Source organism: Geospiza fortis, unplaced genomic scaffold (genome assembly GCF_000277835.1).
Source record: "Geospiza fortis unplaced genomic scaffold, GeoFor_1.0 scaffold112, whole genome shotgun sequence".
NCBI classification, from domain to species: domain Eukaryota; kingdom Metazoa; phylum Chordata; class Aves; order Passeriformes; family Thraupidae; genus Geospiza; species Geospiza fortis.
In genome coordinates this window covers 16,733,269-16,746,944 of record NW_005054298.1, presented here as the reverse complement: position 1 = coordinate 16,746,944, position 13,676 = coordinate 16,733,269, and the positions used below count along the sequence as shown (strand labels likewise).

Below are 13,676 nucleotides of genomic sequence, written 5' to 3'. Positions count from 1 at the left end.
ATTTGTAATACCAAGTTTGTAATGAAGGCAAGAAATTATCTGTTCTTTATTTACCTAAGTTTACTGTTTGCCATTAGCTGCTAGATCTCATGCCATTCTGAAATCTAGTCTTTTCTGTATTGCTTCACAAGATAATTGTTGAGACCTTAATTGATTCCTGTCTCTGAGCTCTCTGAAATTCTTAAATATCCCTTTTGAGATAGCAATTATACTACTGACATAGGCTCAGATCATGATGCATCACAGGTTTGTAAAATGGTATATTTTAAGTACTACTCCACTTTCTGTTACACATTTCACATTACACTGGTAAAAGGGGGTAATAACTCCCTAAACAGTTCTGCCTGGCCCTGGGCAACGGGGAGATTATTTACACCAGGTATTTCAATGTATTAGTTCAGTAAAGTCGAAAAAGCAACAATAGAAGTCATCCTTTTTCCTGTATATTCTACAGAGAGAGAGAGATAAATCTACACAGGGATTAAATGCATCTTGAATTAGCTGCCTGAAGCCAATACCTCACCATATACACAACTCAGCCTGAATATTTCCATCCAGAATGGCATTCTTGGTTATATCTTTTCATTTTACGTTAGCAAGGTAGCACTAAGTAGTGTGTATTTATGTTTCTTTGATTTATTTGTTTGTTTGTTTAATATGCAATAGCGGAATGACCTACCTAAGAAATCTGATTTCTCTAGTTTTATATACACAAGGTTCAAAACCATTTCTTAAGCAGATCACTGTTATTTAACCTAAGTTTGAAACTGTGGAGGGAGAAAAATTCTAATCCCTGCTCCTGTAATTAATTGACTATTTTATTCAATTACTGTTTAATAAAAATTAACTTTTAGGGCTCTTACCCATGAGGTGAATGCTGTAACTGGCCAGCACACAAAGGCACCTACAGAACCATTCCAATCCTGACACGTATTTCTCCTCCTCCTGCAAACCTTAACTACTTTGTTCCACAGCAGTGGAGCATCAGGGACTGGCCTGCAGTGATGAGCTGAATGCCACGTGCATCCCACAGGCTGGAACATCCAACATGTCCCACCAGCCAGCAGTTTGCCTTTTCAAAGCACCTCAGCTCCTGACTCCTTTGCAGGATGATTTCCTTCTTGTCGCCTCTAACTTTTTTTTCCTCCATTTTGCCACACAAAGAACAAATGAATTAATAAAAGCAAAGAGTCTAAACTTTCTCAAAAAAGTAACTTGGTAACTACAGAGGGAGGAAGATTATCAAAAACTACCAAATACCTTTTCCAGAACTTCAGGGGAACATTAAGATCTCTTGATTGTCATAATATTGCTCATCTGAATTAAACTTGATAGTAGATGGGTAAATTTCCTCATAAATCTAAAGGTCAATGTCATAACCACAGAACAAAGGCCAATGAATTTGTGAAGCCGTTGGGTGAAATTCAGTCCCACTCAGTAAAACAGGAAAAATGCAGGATGGACATCTCTGCCTTGCCCTAGTTGGAAGCTATTCCTTATGATTTCCCACAAAGGGAACCTACTGCGTCCACAGACCAGGGAGCCTTAACACCACGGGTCTCATGCTAATAGTGTTAATTTCAGGAGACATTATGAGTAAGCAATAAGGACTCTCTTAGGCAATTTTTTGTGCTTACTCATGCTTTCTCAAATGATTACCTTGTACCTTTCATTTGATAAGATGGCTTTTACATCCAGAATTTTCACACTCTGCTGCTAATAAGTGTTTATGCTACTGTCAGCAGTGTTTTCATCAAAGTGCTGGTACTAAACAGCCAAAGTGACATGAAAATGATTTCACAGCCTTTATCTGCTTTTAGTTAGAGGTGTTTTTTATTTGGCATTTTGCTTTCAGCAACAAAAACAGTACCTAATATTATGGAAACTCAATTTCAATATATTCCTGTATTTTTATCCTTTTTTAACAGGTTCTACAGGAGCAAATACTTTCTACTCACCAATTTGTATATTTTCATGCAATTAAAAAAACCAAAATATCCCAGAGAAACTGAAATTAAAAACCACACCGAAAATGTTACTTTCTATTTACATAATGGCTTTCAAATAAAAAACCACTGACTAAACTTCATTCTACTCCATTTTCTCATTTTCTTTATTTTTCTGTGATGTAATTTTTTTATGCAAATTGTGATTAGCACATTTTCATTAAATGAATAATAGTTTTGCTGACATAACTGCTAACGCTGTCACCTTAGAATGCCACATTTCCTTTTTTATTAATTTAGAAACTATGTGAATGACCAAGCAGCTCTTCCATCTCCGTAATAAAAAATCATCAAGGTCCTGTTTTCTTAAGCAAACAAAACATGCTCAGTACTTTACAGTGACACTTCACTGATTCAGCAAGTCCTGGATTTTCTTTTCATGTTTGAAATTTTCTTTTTTTTTTAAACCCAAGCACATAATCAGGGATGCAACTAAACTGAGGTTAATGGACTAGTCAAAACAGGAAGATTTTTGTTGCCTATGTTTTTATACATGCTCCAGATGAATAGGAATATTTCACTCTAGTAAAAGATTTAACACCAGCAAAATGAAAATAAGGAATGCAAATAAGGCTCTTCTTATTCACTGAATACTTATGAAGAGATTTTGCAGAAACTTAACAATCTTAATAATCATCCACTCAAACAAGTGGCTGGGAAGATGGAAAAATATGTATTTGGAAAACAAGTAGAAAGCATGATCTGTGTCCCCAAAACAGACTGGGGGGAAGCAAAACAAATTAATTAAGAAAGGAGATACATCCCAGCCAAGAGGACGCTTAGGAAAGGATGAAGAGCCAAGCTCCAGTGCATAAAGGCTAAAAGGCCTCATCTACTGTTTCAAGGTAAATAAGATGTGTGATTTTTCTGGATTTATTTTCTTGCTAAGAAAAGAGAAGTGAAATATTTGTGTGCTTGACTATTCTTTACTCACTCCACAGGGGATTCCTCTCTTTGAGCTGATTCCTGGAAGTCAGCCAAGGGATCTACAGCTAGTCATCAGTTACACAGCACAATTCACACTTGCTCTGAAAATCCTGTGATGTGAGATGTTACAGGTATAACCTCTATCAAGGGATAAGTCACTAGCATTCCACTAGCCTTTGGTTTCCAACCTGTCCAAATATCTGTCTGTGATTCACCTTCATCCTGAGTGGTTTTATGTTTGTTCTATGACAGTTCAAATTTTATGACCTTATGAATTTATTTAAGAATCTATTTAGTTATGAAAAAACCCCAAACAGTTAGGACACTGAAAAAAGCTCAGTTACAATTCTAAATATTGTTCACTTTTAATTGCAGGATTCATCTGAAAAAGAGTCAAAAATACATGCAGTGCAATCCATGACACAAAAAACCAGAAGTTAGAAGACTCATTCTCTTCCGGGCACTTCCAGACTTCTGCTGGACACCTCGTTAAAGGCTAACTCCCACCCCTCTCTGCAGAAAACAGGGAGTAAAGAACAACCTCCCTGTAAGCCCTTGGAGGAACATGGCAATGACAACTGCAAGAGCACTTGGTGTAATCAAACAAAAATGCATCTTCGGTAAAATTAGAAAACTCCAGGAAAACATCTATTTCCAACTAAAAATGGAGCTCATAGAAGGCAATTGTTTTGTTTAACACACACACCTTGGGCCCCTATAGCTCTGACACTGTTCAGTTAAATTAGGGCAGAGATCAAAGTCTTAGACAAGCTTTACCTTTAACTTTAGAGAATTGAGTTTCTCCTCCCTTAGGTGCTCTCTCAGCATCTCTCGGTGGAGCCTCTCCTGTTCCATGGCAAACTCCCCCAGGGTGTACTGGCGCACGCTGTTGTGGCGAGTGGACATTCCCAGCGTGCTCCCTCCTTGGCTGGGAACGCTGGTGAAGCCTTGCCTTCTCGTGAAGTAATACACAGTGACACAGTTAAAGTGGACATTCTTTGTTCTCTTGCGCTTCTCCCTCTTCAGGATTGAAGACGCTGGAACAGAGGCAGATTTCAGTGTGAACGGTGACCTGCAGTCAGGCAGCAGATGTGTTCAGACAAAGGGAACCGCGCAAGTGACAATACCTGACTACACAGACACCGTATTCCAAGGTGAGAAGGACAAGAAGGTAACGTTAGAAATAGAAGCCACTACAAGCTGTTACAGTCATGAACACCATTGCCTACTTCAGAAGATAAATACTTGGCCAGGAAAGTTTTTATTTCCCATCACATCATAAAAATGTTTTATCCTTTAACCAAGAAAGCAATCAAATCCCAGCAAAAGAAACCTCCTTCAGTGTCACCACACAGATGGTGATCCAATGACTTGTACCTCTTCCAACTCCTGCCAACAAAGTTGCACAAGGCAAGAGAGATCCACATCACCACAGCACAGGGTCATGCCAACAGAAAAGATTAGAATATCCAATTACCTAATTTGTGAGAAATTGATGTTGGAGAAACTATAAAAGAAGTATGTTTAGTGTTTTATACGGTCTCAAAAATTCATACCATCATCATCACCACTGAATGATAGAGAAATAATTCTGACTAGCAGTCAGACAGACTTTGTTTTTCTTTACCTTCATCCGTCTTTCTGCTGCCATCCACTGAATACATGTGTGTATATATAGTCTAATATGTAGAATTTTTACAAAAAAATTAAATCTAGTATTTTCTAACTCTTTTCTGATTCCACTCATACCTGTGCTCAGGTTTTTTAGTAAACATATGCAGTAATATATGAAACGTGTTTTAAAAAAATGCCAGTTTTTAACTATTAAATATTCTTCTTCTTTTGATTCTGCAGACACTTAGCAACTCCTTCCCATGATACTGATCTATTGTTTCTCACTGATAATAACTGCATGCCTTTAGAGGAAATAAAAAAAGACACACAAACCTTAGAGAAAGGTAAGGGACACTCCTTGATTTTTAAGATGAGCAGTCCAATTTATTAGATTTGTTGCAAAATAGCAACAGGCTGTTGAGAATGCAGCTTGTAAGTCACTGCTTTGCAGTTTATAGGCAACAACTGCAGGTGTGTGCAGGTATGAATGAGAGGCCTCATTGCCAGAATTCAGGCAGTAAAATGATTTAAAGGGTGCCTGGCCACTCTTGAATGGCTTGGATTATTTCTATAAAAGCAGTAAGAACAACAAGATGTAGACTGATAATCTAGAATTCCACCATTTCTAGAGATGGGACCCACTTGGCCTTCAGGTCTGGCTTTGTAACAGGTCTGATTTATTGTCACAGGTAAAACATAGTTCAGCCTCTATTACTGTTATTAGGTTGTGAAATGTTAATCACCACAAACGTAAATCCACAGACTTCTACATGAAGTAAAACTGCCAAAACACCCAGCGTCATCTACCAAACTGTGGGAAAACCAAGCATATTAGAAAATAAAGCCCTGTATCCAAATTACAGGCAGTGTGTCCTACAAACATTATCACAGAACTTTGTGGCTCACTGAAACAGGATTACTTCTCCTAAATACTAATAAGCTGCTAAAAGTATGGTAAAGTATATGGTTTGCTATATAAATAACAGACCTCCTGCAGGTGTGCTGGATTATAAACACAAAATAGATAAATATCATCAGGTCCTGTTACTCACATGCTGCTCGTAAAGTGTGTTACAAAAAAAGGTGTAGCATGTACAAAGGGAAATCAAAAGACAAATTCTGTTACATTAGGCATGTTTAACTTGCATCCAAGTTGAAGCAAATCTCCTATCAACAGAGCTTGTCAAAAATATTTATAGGAAGCCTTTAGTGAGGGAAGAGGGTATTTCATTAGCAGACTAGTTGACAGGAATGTGTCATTTTGCACGATATTAAATATGGTTTTAATGTGTTGTTCTTTTCCATACATACCACAGCTCCAAAACAAAACTGCCTTTAATAAAACCAATTTCTGAGTGTTTGTAAGATGGGGTAATTTTCATACTGAAATATTCTCTTTCAATGTAGCACAAAAGCAAATACACTAAATCAGAACCTGCACTGCCAATATGCTCTAATACATAAGAAAGTGCATATTAAAAAAACCCTTTTTCTGCTGAATGAGGTATCTGAACCATTCTGGGGTGTATCCAATTTCTGATATCAGTATCAATGTTATTTGGATCTCAACTGGATGATGCCTCTATCTCAGAATAAATATTGGCAGCTACTGAAAGGCAGGCAGCTTTTTTGCCAAATAAATGAACCAGTCACAAATGAAATGAGAAATAAAACTATTGCAAAATACTCAAAGAAAGAAAAGTTGCTCTTGAAAAAAAATACATTTAATGAAGAAATCGAAGGTAACTGCACCTGTAAATCTCACAAGTTAGAGAATCACACAAACCTTTGAATCCTCATCTGTAAAGCTGAGTATCTATGTCACAAGGTCTGTGTTGATAGTAATCTGGTTTAGATCTTAGCTGTGGAACTCCTGACAGGGCTGCTTTACTGGCAGGAATGACAAATGCTGCAATAAAAGCACTTCTGTTTTTTCAAGTCTCAATCTCTTTATGGTACAGATACTACTTTCATACTAATGGCTAAACATAAATAATGACCCCTTAGGTTTTATTCACATACTACACACTAACATTAATAGCTAAATGAAGCTAAGCAGTTAGCTTAGCTAGTTACTTCCAGATGGGGGAAAAAAAAAAAAAAAAAGAAAGTAATCTCTGATAAAAACTAGATATCATGAATGAGCTTTTATACTATGTGCATTTTTGCCCATGTGTGTGCATCAAAATTCAGAACATGAATTTCATGCATTGCCATACATTTATGCCTAATACTTTGGTCAGCAATCTCTCAGTTAAGACTGCAGATGTCATGGGCTGTCTTAAAGAACCCTGTAATGCACGTCTTCAATTTTTTATAGTTCTTATCAGTTTCAGTAATTGAATTGTCAATGCCACACCATCAAAGTTGCTTGTTTGTGGGATTCTTTTGATATATCACTGATTAAAACTGTCAAAATAGAATTAAGATGAATTTCATGAAAATGTTGACACACGGTAACTTCACTGGCACTGGCACTGTAAATTCAGCACTAGATTGAAGACATGTATGAAGACAATGTGAGAGCTGACATGCATTTGTTGTAAATGCCATTAAAGTTTGTGCTGTTATTTATTAAGGTAATTCTGAGTCAGACAAATTATACAACAGTCTGTAATTAAACACGCGTGTAAACATTCAGGGCCCTCAGAATACACGGGATTACTTTTTCTGGAACACATCCTATCTTTTGGTAGAACTCATTAAAGGGCAGAGTTAAGGCCCTGTGAAGAACTCCACAGCCATCTCCTGAATGCTGCTGTCAGGGGGAGTTAGAATATACTCATATTTATATGAATTTTGTTTACAAGAATAAATCTGGAAGGAGCTGCAGGAGTTTACAGGATTGTATTTGATTAGTCAAAAGCACAGATTAGAATGTCAGCAAGAAGACATGAGAATTGTGACCACCTTAGCTACCAAGGACACAGAAAGAAGCACAGTCAGCACTGCAAAGCACTGTGTTCCTGCTCTATTACACTTCCTAAAAATCTCTGAGCAGAGGGCTGCCTTGATGTGAGCTCAAAAATACTATTAAATATTGAATGGAAATGTTGAACAGTTTCCAATGTCAGGGACAAAGTGTTCTATAACTGATTCAAACACTTTGCTTCAAACCAACCAAAACAGAACTACCACCTTATCAGGAGTCTGGGGAATTTTTTATTTTGCATGCACTGTACCTTACAGAGTATGTTAAATCTGCTGGAATCACTGCTAAGGGTACTGTTTAACTCAAGACAGAGCAGAAGAACACACAAAATACTTATGTTCTCATCTGTTAGAAAGCATGAATATACACCTAGCAACATTTACTGAAAATGTGAAAAAATCGGGTTTTATCACACTTAGTCATCATTTATTTCTTGTATCTTGGTTACAGATGTCATCATTGGCCCATCGAACTCCCAAATCCCATGAATAGATTTCCTCCTTTCTAAAGGGGAAAATCAGTATTTCCACTAGCAATCCAACCTATGCTTAAAAGAATCACCTAAGTCTCATTTGTATATTGAATAAATTATAACTAATGCAATAGGAAAGCAAGAGCAGTAATATTCTGGCAGACTGAAGCAAAGCTTTCCTGACTTCCTCTCATATGTCCAAGGCACTATGCATCAGCACTGTCCATTTGCCTTTCAGCATCCTCATTTTCCAAGTTGGGCACTGGAGCTACAGCAGTGAGAAACCTGTGGAAGATGCAGCCCCTTCCTTCTGCATGTTTAGCGGCTGAAACAGAACCCAAACCTCCCCCTAAGAAAAGCACCCACTGAAGCTGTGTTCATCCATCAAATGCAAAATCTGCTTCCTATTTTTATACAATCCTGATAGGAATGACATTTTAAGCTCATCATGTTTTTCTAACATTTTTTACCCAGAAAAATGGTAGTTCTTTGATTACAAAACTTAAATGATCTCAGTTCTGGCCGAACTCCAAGACATAAGCACTTTCTTCTGCTGTCTCAGCTATTCTTCTGATGTCAAAGACACATTAAAATAAATGTGAACCATATGGCTCCCCAGCAGATTACTCACACTCCTGCATCAATGAGGGTAAAGCAATGCATTGTCACCAGTGCAGAAATATCTTAGGCATGTGAAAATTTCAAAAGGCTGGAAAAAACATGTGTGGAGCAGCCTTTTGGATTAAAGCTCTATCTTAGACCAGTGGAAATGCTGCACTTGTTACATTCTACTACCAATTTGTCTGCTTTTTACATACTCAGTGTCATACAAACCATTATGGCAAGAAGGATTAGCACCATTCTCCACCTGCTCCATGACTTTCCATGCAGTGTGTCATCAAGTCTAACACCACAGAACAGCAAAGCCTAATCCCTCCTGGTAATTCAGGTCAGAATGCTGCTTATAAAAACCAGCTTGCTTCCCAACACTCATAGAAAAAAATCTAGGAAAAGGTTGTATCCAGAAATTGCTTCTACCTCTTTCTCTTACCTCTCCTTCTATCCTATTATCTTCCAAAAGGTATCTTCTAAGAGTGTCCATACACTCAATTTACAAGTTTCCGACCCTGAATGATAAAACACTTTTCCTACATGCTGGAAATCTACATTAAGAGGAAATAATTCTGTGTGAGTTTGAGCTAAGACACTGCAATACATTTCGCTGAATTTATTTGCATTTCTTGCTTTTTAATGCTCAGATGAGCTGACTTATTTTAAAATCAAATACAAGAACCTCTCAACCTGTTAGCATTTCATAACATGAGTCAACAAATAGCAATAAAAACATATTCCTCATTAACAAGGAAATTCCAAGCCTGGCTGCTGGCAACATGAATAACAAGATGCCATGAAAAAAGAAATGCCTGCATTTACTTACACGTTTTCCCATAGTAAACCAGCATCACCACTTCTAACTCATTCAGAGTTGAAGTTTCTATCATTAACCAGCAATTAAACATAAAACTTAAGTTCAAAGCTCAGGTCATGTCTTGTGCTATTGACCTTAGACCAAATAAAACATTATCCCTCTATGAAGATAATTCAGAAGAAGCTACACCTTCCTAAGGATTTCATACCTTCTTTCACATTATGCATGGGCATATATGTAAGGCAATCTCAGTAAGTCAGCGGCTCTACAAAATTCAAAAAGTGCTTTACAGGGCACATTGAAGGAACTGCAACAGGGATTTTTTTGTGTTTTGCAAATTCCTCACTATCTTTAACAGCAAAATCAAAAGATGGCAAGAGCACTTAGAGACCAAAGGGCTTTCTCAGAGCCCTCAGTGACCTGTCAACTCCTAATGAACCAAAGTAGATCCAAAAGTACTCTAAAGACAGTACCCTAATTAGTGGAATGGCAGGACCTGTGATTATGGATAACCTTGCTCATGACAGGGATAATGTTAATGCCAATAGAGCGAGAACTGATGGAGGATATCACCAGACTCTATGATGGCAGCACCTCCTGTGGGTGATAATCACCGTATCAGAGAAGCTGCTGCTGGCCATCTCAAGTGACTCTGCAGGTGAGGACAAGAAGTTTCAGCTACAGGACACTGAAGTTGAAATGGCAGAAGAAAGCAGCAGCTCCTTATGTTTCTTAAGAGATGCGTCTGTGATTAATGTGCTATGGGGAGTTATTACCAGCACCAAAGCGCAAAAGACAGGACTTCACAAGGTCCCCACAGGTCTTCCAATTGCACACGATTCTCTAAGTTAAATTTGGGTATTCTTCTGTATCAGAAAAAAAACACCAAGCATTTAGAGGCAGGTACCTCACCAAAGCAGGGAGAATCACAGAATCATCAAATTACTAATGCTGGGAAAGATCTCCAAGATCATCAAATAATTTTTGACTGAATGCCACCATGGCCCTTAAACTGTATCATGAAGTGCCATGTCTACTCCTTTTCTGAGCACTTCCAGGGATGGTGACTTCTCCACTTCCCTGGGGAGCCTGTTCCAGTGTTTAACTTCTCTTCCAGCAAAGCAACTTTTCCTAATATCCAACCTAAACCTCTCCCGGCACACTTTGAGGTCATTTCCCCTTGTCTGTAAGAAGAGACCCCCACCTTGCCACAACCTTTCATGGAACTGTAGAGAGCAACAAGGTCTCCCCTGAGTCTCCTTTTCTCCACTGAACACCCACAACTCCCTCAACTGCTCCTCAAAGGATTTATGTTCCAGACCCTTCACGAGCTTCATTACCCTTCCTTGGAAGGGTATTGAATATTCCCCTATAGCTGAGCTGCAATGTGGAACTCAGTGTTCCTCGTGCACACAATACAGGAATGGTCAGGGTGTTGTACTGACATCCTCAATAGCAATTCCAGGTTTTTCAGCTTGCTGTGGAGCAGATTAAACACAGCAGTGGGGTGGCAGAACTGGACAGGGCAATTGAAAGGAGCTCCAATGGCATTTTGAGTGCTCCAGCCCTGTATTCTGTGTATGCCTAAGTCCTGACTAATACTGTACGTGCAACTACTTGAAGATGAACATCCTTCCTTCTGATATGAAGGCATTCTGTGAAATGGGACAGGCATATGGACTAGCCAGTAATACACTTTGGCAACCATTAAAGCAAATCTGCAATGACTAATGACCTGCTGAATCAAACTGAAATTGCTTCAATAGACTGAGAAAGGTAAGTAAAATACACAACAGGGATTATATCTGCCAGCAGTAATGAAGGCACTCCATCACCATTTGCTAAGAGATTTAAAAATGTGCACATCTGTAAAAATACACACACCTTATAAAGAAAATGCTAATGGTAAAATTTGTCTATTCTTTATGGACTGTAATTTTTGTTTACTGACTCAGTTGCCTGCAACCTAGGCTAGGGATTTAATAATTTCTTCTTGTTGCTGTCTTTATTTGTTTAAATGGATATATTGTTAAAGAAACTCTGTATTTATCCCTGTGTAATTGTCACAAGCAATAGCACTTAGGGCCATCTAAGTCATGTGTTTTCTGCCATCACACTACAGGGTTAATTGCTGAGAACAAAGTTATCTTCTGGTAGCTCTGCCCCACTTGAATGATCCACAGCAGCTGTGTGCCTCATTTAGCTGGCAGGTTAAACTGACTGTAAGACTAATTGAGCAGAATTCTTGCTAGGCTCCTGTTTATCTGACCCAATACATATAGTTTCAAGGGTTGTGTAAATACAGAGATGCATCAGCTGTGCTAGATGGATTCATATACAAAATGCCTGCTTCCTAAAGTGCTGAAGAGATTGTAGTTACAAGCAATTTAGAATTATCTCTTTGTCAGGTCAATTAGAAAGAAAAAATAAGACTAAGAGGACCATGTTAGCATTTCTTTTAATTCTCAATATAAGAATTAATTTATAGATCTTGATGTTGACTACAGGTCACACAACCCTCTCCCCCTTTTCCAGTCAGTAGAAGAGAGTTGATAGTCAACTCCATATTCACCTACATGAAAACAGAGCAGAAAAAAGACAGTACACAGGATCTGACAGTGTCCCACTAAATAGAACAGAAAATGGTACAACATGTCAGGAAGTAGTTTAGGAAGATAACCTCCATCAAGGAGGTATTCAGGCATGTAACAGAGGCAAGGAATCTCGACAGCCTTTTTTCTGCACTGGCTCTTTTCAGTCTGCTCACTGAAAAAAGTCTCACAGAACTCAACCTTATATTTAGATTCAAATATTCAACTTAGAAAAGCTCGTCTCTTTTATTGAGAAAGACGAATGAGTTTAAAGCACGAACAAAATCCCTTCCAATGAACACTGTTAACGGTTGCATTAGTACACATGACAAGTGCATTTAATTTTCAGGTGAGTCTCACTTAATAGCCCTTAAGTGATACAGGGGTTCTGTATTTGATTTCTTGGAATTTAGGCTGGTGCATCTGTATTAAAGACAATACTTTTTAAAAATGTCAATGCACACACAAACTACTTGCTCTTTCTACTTCTATATCACCAATTGATATACACACATGTATTTTTTCAAAAAATGTAATATGTACAATTTCTGTAGGTGTGAGTGCACACACAGATAAACATTTATTACTCTGGCCACAAGGATCTCAGTTAGATAAGTCATTAATCGAAACACTGAAATACTGTAGTTTCTCTTACAGAAAGGGAAGTTCCTTTAAACTAAATTGTTTATTATATCAACTACAATTAAAGCTTATTGTTACATGCATGTACTACAACTTCCAAGTTTGTCCCTGTTCATTGTATCACCTGTGCACGTATTCACAATAAAATTGTGGTCTTCTGTGTGGGTGGGAATGACTGTTTGATGTAAAAAGCCTGTTTTCAGTCTACAATGAATAATCAACTAACTTCTTCAACAGATGCAAATGTTAAAGTAGCAGTATGCAGATAATATTGTCCCCAAGAAAATTTTCTAAATACTAATCTAAATTTAAATTTCTAAATACTACCAAAGAGGTTTACTGGGTAACTTACTCCTCTGTGGTACTTCAATAAAATGGGTCCCCAACTAGCACTGCATCTTAAATATCATATAGCACCTCAAGAGTGTTCCATGTAAACCCGTTTCAAAAGTCATGCCTGTTCCTCCTGTGCACAGGAACATTCCCAACCACAGCAAAGAGGATTCAGACCCACACATCCAAATGCCTGCTCAATGGTAGGTAATGCAGTTAAAAGAACATTCATATCACATACTACAAACATGATTTCTAGGCACATCCACCCACTCAGTTACACGGAACACACTCTGTACGGGCTGCAGTGAGGAGCCTCACCTACTCCTTGGCTCACAGTTTTAAGGAATAACTCCATAGAGGAGATCTAAATGCAACAGAGTTGAAGGAGGCAAACCCCTGCTTTTTAGAAGCTGCAGTTCACTATTAATAAATAATATAACCACCTAAAACAAGTATCATAAACTGCAAACATAAACTGTAAATTTATCATTCCCAGAAATATATGCTGCAAATGTAGCTTGGCTAACTTAAGACCAAATTCTTATCTGTACACAAAACCATTGCAAAGTACAGAAATATCCTCTGGTACCTGAAAAAGAGAAACTATTGAAATAATATCTACCATACACAACATTCATCAGTTCCAAGTAAAAGAAAGCTTATATTGTTTTTAGAGAAGAACTCTCACCAATACTGTATTACAGAGAGCTGACAGCTGCAATATATT

General features: G+C 37.9%; 1 protein-coding gene across 5 annotated transcripts in view; it reads right to left on the bottom strand.

Annotated features, from left to right (window-relative positions):
- CSRNP3 (cysteine and serine rich nuclear protein 3) overlaps nucleotides 1-13,676 on the bottom strand; it is a 65,396-nt gene that overhangs the window by 11,107 nt on the left and 40,613 nt on the right. For all 5 annotated transcript variants that reach the window (XR_004081918.1, XM_005415825.3, XM_031058548.1 and 2 more), the window contains exon 3: nucleotides 3,711-3,970. Coding sequence is in view for 4 of the 5 variants with exons in the window: in XM_005415825.3 (XP_005415882.2) it covers nucleotides 3,711-3,970 (260 nt within the window). In the remaining variant the exon portion in view is untranslated. The remainder of the gene's footprint in view (nucleotides 1-3,710; nucleotides 3,971-13,676) is intronic.